The 16487-nt window shown below is 46.1% G+C and overlaps 1 protein-coding gene across 1 annotated transcript in view; it reads right to left on the bottom strand.

Moving 5' to 3' along the window:
- The window catches only part of RASSF2 (Ras association domain family member 2), a 58500-nt gene that overhangs the window by 4572 nt on the left and 37441 nt on the right, over positions 1–16487 (bottom strand). Inside the window, exons 4-11 of the mRNA XM_007539558.3 lie at positions 15383–15458; positions 12234–12385; positions 8150–8238; positions 6323–6483; positions 4837–4938; positions 3636–3687; positions 3080–3201; positions 1605–1702 (exon numbers count right to left, since the gene is read on the bottom strand). Coding sequence (XP_007539620.1) covers positions 1605–1702; positions 3080–3201; positions 3636–3687; positions 4837–4938; positions 6323–6483; positions 8150–8238; positions 12234–12385; positions 15383–15458 — 852 coding nt within the window. The remainder of the gene's footprint in view (positions 1–1604; positions 1703–3079; positions 3202–3635; positions 3688–4836; positions 4939–6322; positions 6484–8149; positions 8239–12233; positions 12386–15382; positions 15459–16487) is intronic.

Raw genomic sequence — 16487 nt, 5'->3', positions numbered from 1 at the left:
CAGCAAAAGCTATTTCTAAGGTTTGGCACATAGTAAGTTACTAGTTACACTAGTTACTACTGATACAGCTTTATTCTTCCGTGGAAGAAAGTCAGTTGTTCTGCCATGTCCATGATATGCTGTCTACTTTAAACTAGATATGGCAACAACAACAACAACAAAAAATTAAAAAGGAAAGAAAAAAAATCATCAAATCTTCCTCAGAGAGGAGTCATACCAAACTGGTTTTTTTATATATTTATTTATTCCCTTTTGTCACCCTTGTTGTTTTACTGTAGTTATTATTGTTATTGCTGTCATTGTTGTTGGATGGGACAGAAAGAAGTGGAGAGGGGAGGGGAAGACAGAGAAGGGGAGAGAAAGACAGACACCTGCAGTCCTGCTTCACCGCCTGTGAAGCGACCCACCTACCGGATCCTTATGCCGGTCTTTGTGCTTTGTGCCACATGCGCTTACCCGCTGCGCTACAGCCCGACTCCTCATACCAAACTTTTTAAAAGACAGAGACAGAAAGTGAAGAGAACAACACCTTTAAGGAGGTGGGGGCTGGGCTGCTCACACGGCAAAGCAGAGCACTAGCCAAGTGAGCTATTTCACCCGTCCTTCCTAAACTTCTAAGCTAGATGCAACTTCTGAAGAAACATGCTAGATGGAGGAATGGGAGGATTTTAGAAGTTGATTGCTTAGACTGTTTTCCACTGTTACTTCCTGTAGCCCCCTACAACAACAGTTTTTTCATTTTTATTTTTTTTATTACCACCAGGGTTATTGCTGGGACTTGGGGTTGGCAGTACGGTCCATCCCTCCGGGTAGCCACTTTTCCTTCTCTTTCTTTCATCCTTTCTCTCTTTTTATTATTTATTATTTTTCCCTTTTGTTTCCCTTGTTGTTTATCATCGTTGTTGTTATTGTTCTTTCTCTCTTTTTATTGTTATTAGATAGGACAGCTCTAAATTGTGAGGGAAGGGGGAGATAGAAAGGGAGAGAGACAGACACCTGCAGACCTGCTTCACCTCTCATGAAGCATTCCTCCTGCCAGGGGGGAGCAGGGGCTGGAACCTGGGTCCTTGCCCATGGTAATGTGTGTGCTTAATCAAGTGTGCCACCCCCCACCCACCCAGAGAAAAACAGTTTTATGTCCATTATTAAAACGAGAAGCCAACACAGGAAGCAGAGAGACCACCACTTTGTGGCTGTGCCCTCAGCTTAGAGTAAATCGTGGCCAGTGAGAAGACACCAAGACAAACCCGCTGGGCTGGGTGACCCCGCACCTAGTTGAGTGTGCATATTACAAAGCACGAGGACATGGGTCTGAGCCCCTTATCCCCAACTGCAGGGGACAGCTTTGCGATTGGTATTGCAGGTGTGTGTGTATGTCTCTCTCTCTCCCTCTCTATCTCACCTTCCCCTCTCAATTTCTGGTTGTCTCATTCCAATAAATAAAGGTAATAAAAATTTTTTCTTTAAAAAATAAATAGCTCAAAGCCTAATTAAAAAAAAGTGTATGTGGGAGCCCTCCCAGCTCTACAGGACAGTTCAGTAGCACCCCCTGTCTGTGAAGCACACCAGCCAGAGGGGCGAGGCGGGTCAGGGCACAACCTTACTTGCGCATCAACTTCTTCACTTCCCGATCTTCTTCCTCCTGCAGCTTTTGAATGAAGCTTTTAAGGACAGGCATCTCAAACTTTATATACTGAGCCACCTGGAGAGAAAGAAGCTAGTCAGAGCTAAGGTACAGAACTGTGGGGAATCTACTTCTGCTAGAACTCAGCAGGACTTAACTCTCATTTTTCTTAAAGCAGATATAGGGTTCTGTCATGACACAGAGCTAATATTATCTCATTTTTCATCTCATGAATTCAGTCCAAGAGGAGGTGATTTCAAACCTGGAAAAGCACTCCCTCTTGATTCAGTGATACAGAGAAAGGCCTAGACCCACAACACTGGTTAATAAACCACTCTATCTTCATAAGAGAATACAGGGAACTATAATTCAAAATGATTTTTGTTTTTAAATTTTTTTATTATCTTTATTTACTTACTGGATAGAGACAGCCAGAAATCAAGAAGTAAGGGGCAACAGAGAGGAAGAGAGACAGAGAGACACGTGCAACACTGCTTCACCATTTGCAAAGCTTTCCCCATGCAGGTGGGGGCCAGGGACTTGAACCTGGGTCCTTGCGCATTGTAACATGTGAGCTCAATCAGGTGCAACACTACCAGGCCCTGACTCAAAATGTTTTGTTTCAAGAAGGTATTCAAAGATGAACTTTGGCTGGAGAGAGTACACCAGATAGGGAAAGTCCCTTGCCAAGTCTGCCACCCAGATTTGAACCCCAGCACTACACTGGTGTACTGTGGAGCCAGAGGAAACTCCTGGGCTGTGGTATCAAACCCCACCCTCACTCTCTGCTGTATGAACTGCTCAGGTCAATGGAATGTAGGTGTACCTGATATTTGTCAAATCTAAGCACAAGCTTCAAATGGGTCCATGTGATTTGGCCTGGTTTCTCGCAATCCACCATGAAGAGGATAGCCTAGACAGCCACTGTTCTAGAGTGTTCTAGGCTCTTTGAATGTGACATGTGACAAAGACCTGAGCTCAACCCACAATGACAATTAAGAGAAAAGCTGCCGCCACCACAAGCCTGCATAATCCCCAGCAAAAAGGCAAGTTTGCCGTTATAAGTAAGCACCATTTAGAAATGTTTGCTATTGTAGCCAAAGCCTATAGCACATAAGATAAGGTAATCACTGCTGACTTCTTGGAGTTGCTCAGAGAGAATCTGCAGAAACTCCTCAGCCACCTTCCATTACCCCAGAAGGGCTAAGGACATACCTTTCTTCTGTAGCAATCACTCCGTAGCTGAGCATTTCTCCAATGACTTCCTCCACCTAGTCTCTGTCTTTCCTCTTTTGGCCCCAAGGCCACCACTGACTCAAGAAAACCTGGGATTAAGGGATGGCAGCCAAATGGGACAAGGTCCTTGGCCCCAAAACCAAGACATGGCTGTTTAGCAAGTAGCCCAGATGCACTCCACCCTCCTGAGGACAGGCCTGTGAGGGAGAGTACACTCACATCATAGGTGACTTCCTCCACTTGGTCCTTCTCCATGAGGAACACCTTGGACACCTGTTCACAGGGACCCTGCAGGATCCGGGCAATCAGTGGGTAGTCAGTATTCTTTAGCTTCTGTTTCTCTGGAACAACACAAACAGAAGCAACCTTGAGCTGAGCCTGAGGCCAACTCATCATAAAGTACTGGTCAGCTTGGCAGTCCAAGTAGACCAGTGACTTTAAGAGATGCCATCAGGCAAGCCAAGAGACTGATTCAACCACCCCTCAAGTCCCCAGGAAGATGCTGCATTAAATGTGTTGTTAGTTTTTCTTTAATCTTTTGACAAAATTCGCCTCCTTTTTTAATAAGCAGTTGGCTATTCAGGCCTGCTAACTGACCATATATGGCCTGCCTTGTGGACTCAGTCAGTGAGCCCACCAGCCTTGGCAGCTACTGCCTTCTAAAGTTTCCAAAACCCAAAAAAAGGGAGTAAAGGAGAGTTGTTGTTTTTTTTTTTCCTAACTTGCTATTTTGAGTTAATTAAAAATCACATAGTGCACTGTTTTTTAGACTTACCACCACTGGTATGGACCACATACAAAGCAAACTCTTCTGCTGAGTTCTCGATCTGAATTGGGAGCAAAGTGGTACTTGCTGAAAGCATGTCTTAACACATCCCCACCCAGCCCATCTTTATTAATACGGAGAAACTAAATCAACTCTTAAAACATCAAGGGGAGGGGTGATTTCTCTACAGCTCTCAGAAGTGACCGGGAGATGGGGCAGGCAGATAAAATTATCAACAACAACAAATCACAGAGGTTGAAATTTACTGCAGTGTACCAGGAGCAGCTTCACACACTTGCTTCTTTTAACTCATCTACTATGCATGGCAACCCTGTAACAGGTACTCCTCACTATACAGATGAGCAAGAAGATGTGCAAGGAGCTGAAGAACTTTGTCTAACTCCTCCAACCAGCAGGGAAGATTGGAACTGAAGTCCTATGCCCTTAGGCCGCTGTGTTAACACTGGCTTTCACCAAAAATAAGGATACCTGGTCTGCCTCCAAAGGACTTCTACGGGGATTGAGAAAAGCATACAAAGACTTTGAGAATACTCATGCACTCAAATCTGCACACTTACTGAAGGTTCATCTTCTAAAGTAAGTTTCCTTAATTGTTATCTTTAAAGTCAATGTGTGCATGAGTCCCCAACGCAGCCATTAGGGGTAAAATAGATAGCTCAACTGGTAGGGCACCTGCCTTGCCATGAACACAGCCCAGATTTGAGTCCCAACACCACATGGGAGTAACATGCCATGGGGGGAGGAGCTCTGGTGCTGTGGTCTCTCCCTCTCTCTCTCTCTCTCTCTCACTCTCCCTCTCTTTCTCTCTATTTATCTGAATGAAAAAATCAGCCATAGTGGTGAAACTATGCATGCACAAGGTCCTGGACACACACACACACACACATAGACACTCCAGACATTAGCTCACAGTCTCCCTCTGTAGCTGCTCATAAGGGGCCTGCTTCAGTAGCACCTGAATCCCTGCAAGACTATTGAAACAGTTCGCAGCTCTTACCCCAGGCCTCTGATTCCGCAGATTGAATCAGGGGTGGGGCCTGAGAGGCTGCTTTGCTGAAATGTTCCCAGATGAAGCTGCCTCAGCAGTGAAGAGCTAAAGGCTCCAAGCCCTGTACCCAGAGCCCCTCACCACCACTCCCTACAGCCCTCACCTCCACATTTCTGTGGGCCCCCAACAGAGAGAACTTGCCTTAAACTTGTTGAGCAGCAGCTTCAAGACCTGTGGGGTGGTCATGGTGCTGTTGATGCGGACGTTGGTGATGGAGCCATAGGCTGGGGTGAACACGGAGGTCTGTGCATAGAGAGGTCCAGCTTAGGAGGGAGTGGGGGTGGCAGGGCATGAAACCCCAGAGCCCTAGCACAGAGGCAGGAGTGCTCAACCCAGAGAGGCCCCTGGCAATAGGCAGGGTGTCAACAGAGCTGCCCTGTGGGTGGGGAGCTGAAGGCTGGAGAGGTCAGGGCAGGGCTGAGAAGGATGACAGGAGCAGAAAAGGTAGGTTCTCTCTCCAGCTACAGTGCATGTTGCCCTCCCACCCCCAAATGCAGGATGTAGGGGTCTCTGACATCACACATGATGCCCTTATTTTTGTGTTTGTTTTTACTACAACCAGCATAATCACTGGGGCTTGGTACCAATACTACATATCCACTGCCCCTAGCAGTCATCTTTTCCTTTTTTTTTTTTTTTTAATATTACTTGATAGGACAGAGAGAAGGTGAGAGGGAAGGGAGAGAGAGGGAGAGAGAGAAAGATACCTGCAGACCTTCTCCACTACTTGTGAAATTCCCCCCCAGGAGTTGGGGAGCTGGGGCTAGAACCTGGGTCCTTGTGCATGGTAATGTGTACTGGTGTACACTGGCAGCTCCACTGCCAGGACCCCAATGCTCTTGTTTATTTTAATATTTATTTATTCCCTTTTGTTGCCCTTGTTTTTTTATTATTGTAGTTATTATTGATGTTGTCGTTGTTGGATAGAACAGAGAGAAATCAAGAGAGTAGAGGAAGACAGAGATGGGGAGAGAAAGACACCTGCAGACTTGCTTTGCCGCTTGTGAAGGGACTCCTATGCAGGTGGGGAGCCAGGGGCTTGAACCAGGATCCTTACAGTCCTTGCACTTTGCACCACATGCGCTTAACCCACTGTGCTATCGCCCGACTCCCCCTACCCCAATGCTCTTGTTTTAAGGAAGCTTGTGGAGCTTGGGGTAGGTATCAGTAGGGAACAAATGCCCCCTGGTCTGAGCCCCCTAATGCCATTTTGGGGACAGCACCACCTGACGCTGTTAACTGGCTACGGAAGAAGGGCAAACGCTAGAAGAAGAAGAAGAAGAAGAAGGAGGAGGAGGAGGAGGAGGAGGAGGAGGAGGAGAAGGAGAAGAAGAAGAAGAAGGAGTGCTAGAAAGGTCACATCACATGGTTGTGGGAGTTGCATGATGCAGGAAGGAGGGGAAAGGTGTTTGTGGGGTCATCTCACCCACCACCCAGGGGCAGCTCCTGATTTGGGGCCCCTTGTTCCTCTGGGGGCCAACAGAATCTGCAGCCCATGTATAGTTCAAAGACTGAATGGCAAGTACTGATACTCCAGATACCTGTAGCCCAGAGATGGTAGCTGCCCAGGAAGGGACTTGTCCCCCTTGGGACTCACCCCCCTCAGCCTGCCCCTTGTCCCCTGCACCTTGTGGTTGTAGAAATGACCATTAATGGAGAAACGGTGGCGTCGGATGCGCCGCTGGTCACTGGGTGTCCTCACGTTGCCACGACGCCGCACCCCAACATCGCTGCGTGTGCGCATCAGTTGTGGGGTATCTTCTTGAAGTGGCTTCAGGCCCCTAGAGTCTGAGAGAGAAGGGGGATAACCATCTGCCTGGACCCAGGAGGTTACAGTACCCTTGATACAACAGCCACCACCTCCTCTCAAAACAGTATTTCTTGCTGAGGGGAAAGCATAATATATAACTAATTTTGAGATAACTGCACATGATGTCTGTTCTGTGATGAGAAGTGAAGAGGCTTAAGCAGAGTGTTCAGAGAACCAGGCTCCCAACTCCACCATTCATCTCTCCATGCCTCAGTTTCCTTGTCTGTAAAGTAGGGCAAATAACAGCAACCCCTCTTGGGATTGTTTTGGGAGTCTAAATGAATCGATTCTGATAAAGAGCTTGAAACAGTGCCTGACACAAAATAAGCACAATAGAAGGATTTGTGAGATACTGTACACTGACAATAACTACCCAAATTACAATTGCACTCTGCCTCAAGCCCAGTAATTTCACTTGAAAGAATTCAGAGATGCTGACAGATGCTTGGAATGACACTTGGACAAGGTCACTGGTTGCATCCCTGCTTGTCACAGCAAAAGAACGGAAATGATTAGGGCAGGGAGAGTGGACAATGGTGTATCTGGCTGAACATTCACATTACCATGTTCAAGTCCCTAGTTCCTGGGGGGGGGGGGGGTGAAGGGGTAGGGGATTGAGGAGGCTTCACAAGTGGTAAAGCAAAGCTGCAGGCCTCTCTCTCTCGGTCTCTCTCTCTCCTCATCCCTCCTTTCTCATTTTCTATTCTATCAAGTAAAATAAAGGAGAAAAAAAAGGAATGGCAATGACTGAAATGTCTATTGATAGGAATGAGTACGTAAGTACTTATTTTCCCATACAATGGAATCTTGGAGCACAGTAAAGATGCCAACGTACTTTATGCATTTGTATAGAATAATTCTCAAGACAAAATGATAGAAACAGTGGTGTTTCAGAATGCTAACATTTACATTAGGTTGTCGGGAAAGTCAGAATGCATTGTTGCATAGAAAATCAGACAAATATGTCATGACTTTTCCAACAACCCAATATAAAAGGGGGAGGAAATTGCATCCTGAATTTAGTGTCTAGCTTCGCATGTGTTGGAGTGATGCTCTGATTTTCTCTCGTTAATAAATAAATAAATAAATAAATCTTTTTTTTTAAAAAAAGGAAGAAATTAATTACATTTATCCCTAAATGTATTTGGATCTGTATTTGTATTGCTGTACTGAAACTTTCAGGTTTCTTGAGGGTGAGGGACAGTGGTAGGTGCATGAGAAGGAAAACTTAAAAAGTCCCTTCTTTTTCAAATTCTGAATTTGGGGGGTAGAGTAGGGAGAAAGATAGAGAAAGGATGGGGGAGAGAGGGACAGACACCAAAGCACCATTCCACCACCCTGGTTCTGTCCATGGTGCTCTCCTGTGGACTGGGGGTCGATCCAGGGCATGCTCTATGCCTCCTGAGACATTCCACCACCCTGGTGCTGTCCATGGTGCTCTCCTGTGTACTGGGGATCAATCCAGGGCATGCTCTATGCCTCCTAAGACATTCCTCAGCCCTAAATTGTCCCTTTTAAACCCTTCTTGAATTTTCAACAGTGTGAACTTTAATTAAAATAATAATAAGTAGCAGTGCATCACATCTATCCCACCTGTCTTCATGGCTGACCCTGAATTGGAGGCTCCTCCCAGCAGACACATACCTGTGGGACTTGACATCTCCTCATTCTCAGAGGGGGCGTCCACCTCTGAGATCTGGATGTTGGGCATGGTGAGGGGCTTCAGGATGGTGCTGTGTGTCAAGGAGGGCAGAAAACAAACAAAAGGGAGACTAATTCAGCCCCTGGGAGAGATGCCTAATTTCTGCCCCACCCACTCCTGTGCTCCACTCTTTGCTTCTGCCAGGCTGGGACAAGCTCATCCTAACCCAAAAAGAAGCAGTGGGCTGCTCTGAGTGTCCCGTGAGACTGCCCCAGCTCCCAGGCTAAGCACTGTGTGTGTGGGGGGGGGGGGTATGAGAGAGGAGGGTGGGGGTGGAGAGTCTGAAGGGGAGTGATCATTCCTAGCATCTTCAGGACACAGGCATCCAAATTCATCAAAGCCAGGGTGGAGATCCACCAAAAAACTAAACCCATGTGTTCTCTGGGCTCTCTACCCATGTGTGGGCTTTTTAGTTTGTCTGGAAAGTTCTTTTTAATATTTTTTAAATATTTTATTTATTTATTTTCCCTTTTGTTGCCCTTGTTTTTTATTATTGTTGTTGTTGTTGATGTTGCCGCTGTTAGATACGACAAAGAGAAATGGAGAAAGGAGGGGGAGAGAAAGACACCTGCAGACCTGCTTCACCGCCTGTGAAATGACTCCCCTGTAGGTGGGGAGCCGGGGGCTTGAGATTTGGGAAGTTCTTAATAATGACCACTTATCTCTTAGATAAATATTGTAGGGAGTCAGGTGGTAGCGCAGCGGGTTCAGTTCACGTGGCGCAAAGCACAAGGACCGGATCCCGGTTTGAGCCCCCGGATCCCCACCTGCAAGGGGGTGGCTTCACAAGCAGTGAAGCAGGTCTGCAGGTGTCTGTCTTTCTCTCCCCTGCCCCAACTTCCCTTCTCTCTCCATTTCTCTCTGTCCTATACAACAACAACGACATCAATAACAACAATAATAATAACTACAACAATAAAACAACAAGGGCAACAAAAGGGAATAAATTTTTTAAAAAGAAAAAGATTCTAGTCTTGAAATGGACCTACCCTATCATCCTGTAATTCCTCTCCTGGGGATATATCCTAAGGATCCCAACAAATCCATCCAAAAAGATCTGTGTACACATGTTCTTAGCAGCACAATTTGTAATCGCCAAAACCTGGAAGCAACCCAGGTGTCCAACAACAGATGAGCAGCTGAGCAACTTGTGGTACATATACACAATGAAATACTACTCAGTTATCAAAAATGGTGACTTCACCATTTTCAGACCATCTTGGATGGACCTTGAAAAATTTGTGTTAAGTGAAATAAGTCAGAAACAGAAGGATGAATATGGGATGATCCCACTCTCACGCAGAAGTTGAAAAACAAGATCAGAAGAGAAAACACAAGTAGAACCTGAACTGGAATTGGCATATTGCACCAAAGTAATAGATTCTGGAGTGGGGGGGGGGGGAGAATACAGGTCAAAAAAAAAATGACAGAGGACCTAGCAGGGGTTGTATTGTTATATGGAAAACTGGGAAATGTTATACATGTACAAACTATTGTATTTACTGTTGAATGTAAAACATTAATTCCCCAATAAAGAAATAAATAAAAGAGTCTAGTCTCAATCTTTTTTTTTTAATTCTTTGTGCTGCCAAGGCTTCACCATTCTTAGCCAATTTTTTCAGAAAGAAAGAGATGCCATAGCACCATAGCACCCTTTAATGTGGTAGGAGCGAGGCTTGGATCTGGATTACACGTATGGCAAAGCAGATACGCTCTCCAGGTGGGCTACTTCCTCCCCTCAATTCATTCATTTTGTGTTAGAGAAGTAACTCAGAAATCACTTCTGGCCTCTGGAAAGAACTGAAAGTCACAGTGTGGCTGGCTGCTCTGGAGGTCAGGGCAGCTGTGGAAAGGGCACTGAAGACAGTGTTTCAGGGCTGCGGGGAACAGGAGCTTGACCAGAAAAGATCACAGCAGACAGTCTAAGGTGAGACCCAGTTCTGCCAGGGTAACTGGGGGGTGGAGAGAGTGGGGGTGGGGGGGGCAGACTCCTTGAAACCAAAAGGGTCAATAGAAACAGCTCAGAGAAACACACCCAAAATCCACAAAAGATATGGCCAGAGAAGAAAGCATATTTAAGTGATCAGAACCATCCCTTTGGGGAGAAGAGAAGAGGGGGTGCTCTTGAGTCCAGTGGAGAAGCAGGACTTATGATCGGGCCTGATATTTTAAGATGACTAAAACTGAAAATCTGACTTTCCTGTCGTGGTATAAGATGGTCTTCTGGGTCCCAGAATGGAACTGGTCAAAGCCTTTCCTCCAGGAGGGGGAGACACTGGGCACTGTAGGGGCTCCTGCCCACTCACTGCTTCCAAAGCATAAACTGGCTCAGCATCCTGGTGGCAGACTACAGACTACTCAACTACAGAAAGAATCTGGGATAGCCTGGAAACCCTCTCAAAGGCTTCCGAAAGTTCAAGAACCAACCCAGACCAGCTTGATACCACAGGGGAAGGAAGAAGAAACCAGTGTAGAGAATGAAACACCCCACCCTCTCTCTCCACCCCATCCCTTCCCCCATGGGCCATTGGTCAAATGGAATTTTAAAAATCACTTCACATAAGGAATGGAATGGAATGGAATGAAGTCTGGGGTCAGGGTGGGGCTGTGACAAGGATTTGACCCTCTAGAAATCAAATACAGTAAAAGCACTTTAGCAAAGCAGAGTGTGAAATCAGCACAGTTTGAGTTCAAGAAATCTGAGAACTTTGAACAGACGTCGCATATCCAAATGGGACAAAGACTTTGTTCCTTAGGTTCCTTTGGAAAAAAAAAAAAACACACACACACACACATGGCTCTGGCCACACTTGCATGTTCCTCTTAGCTTCAAAGTGAGAGCTTAACAAAAAGCTTCCAGTTGGGCAAAGAAAAGGCTTGGTTCTCATTTAAACTGAAAAAAAAAAAAAAAATCCCTGTGGTTTTGACTCTGTGGTCAGCACATCCTACCCAGGCTCTGGCCAAGGATGGTCAGCATCAGCAAGTTTCAGGCAACAATAAGGAGAATCACTTGATCCAAAAAGCTGAAGTTCCAGAAAGGCAGTGGGAAGGGTGTGCCTTGTTAGCTGCTGCCTTTGGCTACTCATCTGGCAACAAGGGGGAGTGTGGGGTGGAAGTGGGGTTGAGAGGGGAGGGAAGAACAGGCAAGATCTTCACAGATCTCCTATGAGGACCGGAAAAGGGATCTCTGAGTCTCTGAGATCCCTGATAATCAGGCCATCCAACCCCAGGTGTGGGCTGAAGGGAGCAGACCTTGGCTAACCTCAATTGGCTGGCTCACACCTGACATTCCTGTTCCCCTTTCCAATCTGCCCAAGCACAGAGACCGAGACCTTTAGTCACAGAAATAGAGCCATAAATGTCCCCAGAGCAGGGTCATTCTATGAGGAAAGGCCCTGTGCAAGCAGCAGGGTTTCCTGTTAGAAATCTGCAGGCAGGGCCTGGCTGGGCTCTAGCAGCAGCTCTGTAGTTTGGGCCTTCTCCATGAGGGGGAACACAGCTCATGTGGACTTTGCCTCCCCTCCCTGACTCAGCATCCTGCCTCCTCATTCTGTCACTCAGTGATTGTGGTAATAGGCATGGAGACCCAGCCACACTGTAATCTGTCCCTTCCTTAAAAAAAAAATTATCTTTATTTATTTTTGGATAGAGACAGAATTTGAGAGGAAGGGCGAGAGAGGGAAAAAGAGAGACATCTGCAGCACCGCTTCACTGCTTGTGAGGCTTCCCCTCTGCAGGTGGGGGCTGGGGGCTTGAACCCAGTACTTGTGCACGGTAATGTATGCTCTATGCTAGGTATGCCATGGACCAGCCCCCTGCCCCTTCCTTTTCTCCAAAGCAGAGTAGAAGGTAGCAAAAGTGGAGGGGACAAAAGATAGGATCAAGACTGACTGGAAGCAGATGAGGTTTACCTTCCTTCCCTGGTTAAGAATACAGAGACCCTCCCCCACCTCGATAAAGGGAAAAAAAGAGCACAGAGACCCACTTAGACACCTCCCTCAGACACCCCCGTCTCCCCTCACTCACCCCTGAGCTCCCAGGTTACAGCCAGAATGCCAGGAGGAAGAAGAAGGAGGGGGGCGAATGCGCTCATTGTCATCCTGCATCTGCAGACGAATGGGCCGGCGTAGCCCCCAGGAGATGTTCAGCAGCCCCTCCACGATAAACTCATCCTCCTCCTGCCCAAATGCAACCAGTGTGGTAAGTAAGGAAAAGCCCCCAAAGAAGCTGGCTCCATGCTGATGCGCAATGGGCAGCACCTGCATTGTATTCATGGGGGAGGAATAAATAGCAACTTAGACCACTCCTCAACTCTGAGATGTGCTCCCCTGAAACCTCACAGGCCAGTACTAAAATTGCCTCAGAATGCAAATCTGTGTATCCAGTCACAAAAATGCACCTTTATACAAATGAATTTAAGGAAAAAAGAATCCCTCTTGGGGCCAGGAGATGGCTCATCTGGTAGATCAAACATGGTAACAAGCATGAGAAACCCAGGCTCAAGCCCTTGACACCACATAAAAATCAGGCATGTTGCCAGGGAAATTTCCTTAATGGTAGAGCAGTGCTGTGGTATCTCTCCTTTTCTCCCTATTTCTCTCTTCCTCTGCCTCTGTCTGAAATTAAAAGAGTGTGTGTGTCCCTGGTAACAGTGGAATTTTTGTCACAGGTGTGAAGACCTGGTGACAAATAAGTAAATAAGTCAATAAATAAATAAGTAGATATTAACTTTGCTAACAAATGCATGAAGTAAATTCTTGAAGTAGCTCCTTTCCCCTCCCAGTTATGAAAGGTGAGGTGTTTTTAGCAATAACATGTTTAGCAATCTAATCTGCTGGTTGTAAATTTGAAGCATCCTCCGCTATGCTTACTTTACAGAATACCAGCTCCTCTAGGAGGATCTATTGTTCCGCTAAAATGATGTCAAGTGATCATGAGTGGGGAGATGCTGTGCTAATTGGATTTCTTAACTGACAAGTTTTCCAGTGTCCATCATGAGCTACTGTGCTATACTGCTCTCTCAGAGGTGAATAAATCCTGCAAGCTCTCCAGTTTATACTCAAATGTGGTCGACTGATAAGAAGTAAAATTTTTTAAAAAATAAGAAGTTGACTTAGAAGTTAGGCCCTCCCAAGGGCATTGGCATTTCAATTCAAAGAAAAAGGTGTCATTTATGGCCAAGAAATCCTTGACTCATATTGCATTCTGAGGATTTATTCTAGCAGACACATCCCAGAAAAAAGTTGTTTAAGGACCCACATCTTACTAATAGCCTAGTCACTAATCAGTGGAAACTTTGAAAAGAATGTCTAAAAAGGCTAGACTTCCTTTCCCAAGTCTCAAAATCACCTTTCTGAGCCCAAGTTTTGTGAGCAAGAACACGTATTTGGGATAAGCCCATGGCTAGAGATGACACCTGCCCAATGAACAACTAAGCCAGGGTCATTCTTAGAGAGGGAGGGGAGATAAGGACAGGTAAGGAAAGAACGGATTTGGGGGCATTTGGGGTATTCAGGAGAAAAACTGTATTCAAGCACAAGCTATGTATATGGCCTTCTAGCTGGTCAAAGATGGCATCTTGACTTTAGATTACATGACTGTATGGCAGAATTTCACTCAAAGTAAGACTTCACCTAAGTGGAGTGGTCAGAGGAAGACAGAAATAGCCATCACATTCCTCATACTATCTTCAACCGGCCTGCCTTAGTAGCTGAAATTCCACCATCTGATATCCATTTCTATGGATTAAATCGCAATGGCTCAATAACCTGAAAATGTGTCTAGAAGAGTGTTACATATGCCTTCTTATCAGTCAAGAACATCTGAGTATAAATTACTCTTTCAGGTTCCCGTATAACTCGCCATCTATCTGATAACAGGCATGACAGAAATGGATACAGCAAGGGTAAGTTTAGATTCAGGATGGGGGCTGGGGAGAGACAGCTGGAAAACAAAGTGTCCCAGAAGGTACCCTAAGAAGGCTGCTTGCAGTTGGGAGGAAGGGCCAAAACGTGCCACTCAGAGCTTGTGTGATATCCCCAGGGTGCTACAGCAAAAGGACACATCCAGTACTGGGTGAACCTGCTGAACTGCCCACAAAGAGAAAGTCTACTTGAGAGTCATCTGAAAGGCTCATATCCCTGGCAGCCTTTCTCGGGAGTACCCTGCTTGGAGGCTGGTATTGGTCCTGCTATACATCTGTGAGAATATCTGAGGAGTAGAAAAGCTCATCCTTTTTTTTTGAGCAAAACTGGGCCTCAGGTCTCATCTGAAAAGCTCCAAGGACTCCTGCTAATATCCTTCTAAAAATATTCACTTTGGGGGGCCAAGTGGTAGCACACGGGGTTAAGTGCACACCTGCAGGGGGGTCGCCTCACAGGTGGTGAAGCTGGTCTGCAGGCGTCTTTCTCTCCCCCCTCTCTTGATTTCCCTCTGTCCTAGCCAACAACAACAGCAATAACAACAATAATAATTAAAACAAAAAGGAAAAAATAGCTTCCAGGAGCAATGGATTCGTAGTGCAGGCATGGAGCCACAGCAATAACCCTGGAGACAAAAAAAAAAAAAAAAAAAAAAATCCCACCAGGGTTATCACTGGGACTCAGTACCTACAGGAAAAATCCACTGCTCCCTTTTGCCACTTTTTTTTTCTCCCTCCCTCCCTCCCCTCCCTTTCCTTCCTTCCTCTTATTTCTTTCCTTCTTTCTCACTCTCTTTTTTGTTGTTGTTGTTTGTTTTATTTGATAGGACAGAGAGAAACTGAGAAGAGGGGGAGAGATAGAGAGAGAGAGAGACACCTTTGCCACTCATAAAGCTTCTTCCCTGTAAGTGAGGACTGGACTTGAACTCAGATCCTTGTATTTAACCAGGTGGGTCACCACCTGGTCCTAAAAGTATTTCCTTTTATTTTTTTATTTTTTCTGATAGGAACAGACACCAGAGTAGCATAAGCTCTGACACATATGGTGCCAGGAACTGAGCCTGGGACCTCCAACTTTCAAGTCCTGTGCTCTAGAGCTACCTCCCTACTAACAACCTTAATGAATGTCCACTCAGTATGGCAGCAAGGAGAGAGAAAAACCTTCTGGGACATCAGGGCTCCTTAGATCCAGGACACATGAAGATAAAGGCCAGGCTGGTCCACAAGGGAAGGAGCCTCCCTGGGGACTCCTTACCTCACGATGTCGGAGCTGCAAATTCTGACCTTCATAGTACAGGTTGTAGGTCTTCAGATGCAAAAGAAGTTCATTCCTGAGGAGAAGATTATTAAAAACATAACATTCTTAACTTCTGAAACCACATGTAATCTAGTTCTCCCTCTTTATCTCAGCTCTAACCTGTCCTCCAGTCACACCAGTTTGGGTGTTTGTCCTGCTAACACCCCCATTGCCAACTTCCCTCAGGATCAAAGTCAAGAACAGATATCACGGGGGTCGGGCGCAAGTACGGCAGGTTAAGCCATGTGGCACAAAGCGCAAGGACTGGCGTAAGGAATCCGGTTCGAGCCCCGGGCTCCCCACCTGCAGGGGAGTCGCTTCACAGGCAGTGAAGCAGGTCTGCAGGTATCTGTCTTTCTCTCCCCTGTCTTCCCCCCCTCTCTCCATTTCTCTCTGTCCTATCTAATAACGAATGACATCAACAATAACAATAATAACCACAACAAAACTACAACAATGGCAACAAAAGAGGGGGAAAAAATGAACTCCAGGAGCAGTGGATTCATGGTGCAGGCACTGAGCCCCAGCAATAACCCTGGAGACAAAAAAAAAAACAAACAAACCAGATATCACTTTAGAATTGGCTGAATGTGTGGAGCAATTCCAGAAAACCAAGGTGGACCCAGTCTACTAACAAAAGCCAACAGCTCCAATAATGCCTCCCAAATACAGGTGATATAAACAAGTATTCACAAGTCAGTTTCACACTTCAGAGCCCTCAAAGTTTCTTCAGCCTCTCCTCAGTCACCTCCCCCACCCACACACACACCATGCATGCTCATAGGAGAGAATGAATCCTATAGCTCTTCTCCAGATTCATCTTTCAAAACTTAAAAAGGATGGGCCTGGGCTCTACTGATTTACACTTCATAGACATGACCTTACTTAAAAATCTTCAAACTCGGGAGTCGAGCGGTAGCACAGTAGGCTAAGCGCACGTGGCGCAAAGCGCAAGGACCACCATAAGGATCCAGTTCCAGCCCCCGGCTCCCCACCTGCAGGGGAGTCACTTCACAGGCGGTGAAGCAGGTCTGCAGCCCCTCTCTATCTTCCCCTCCTCTCT

Source organism: Erinaceus europaeus, chromosome 1 (assembly GCF_950295315.1).
Source record: "Erinaceus europaeus chromosome 1, mEriEur2.1, whole genome shotgun sequence".
Taxonomy (NCBI): domain Eukaryota; kingdom Metazoa; phylum Chordata; class Mammalia; order Eulipotyphla; family Erinaceidae; genus Erinaceus; species Erinaceus europaeus.
This window is presented reverse-complemented; position numbering and strand designations above follow the sequence as displayed.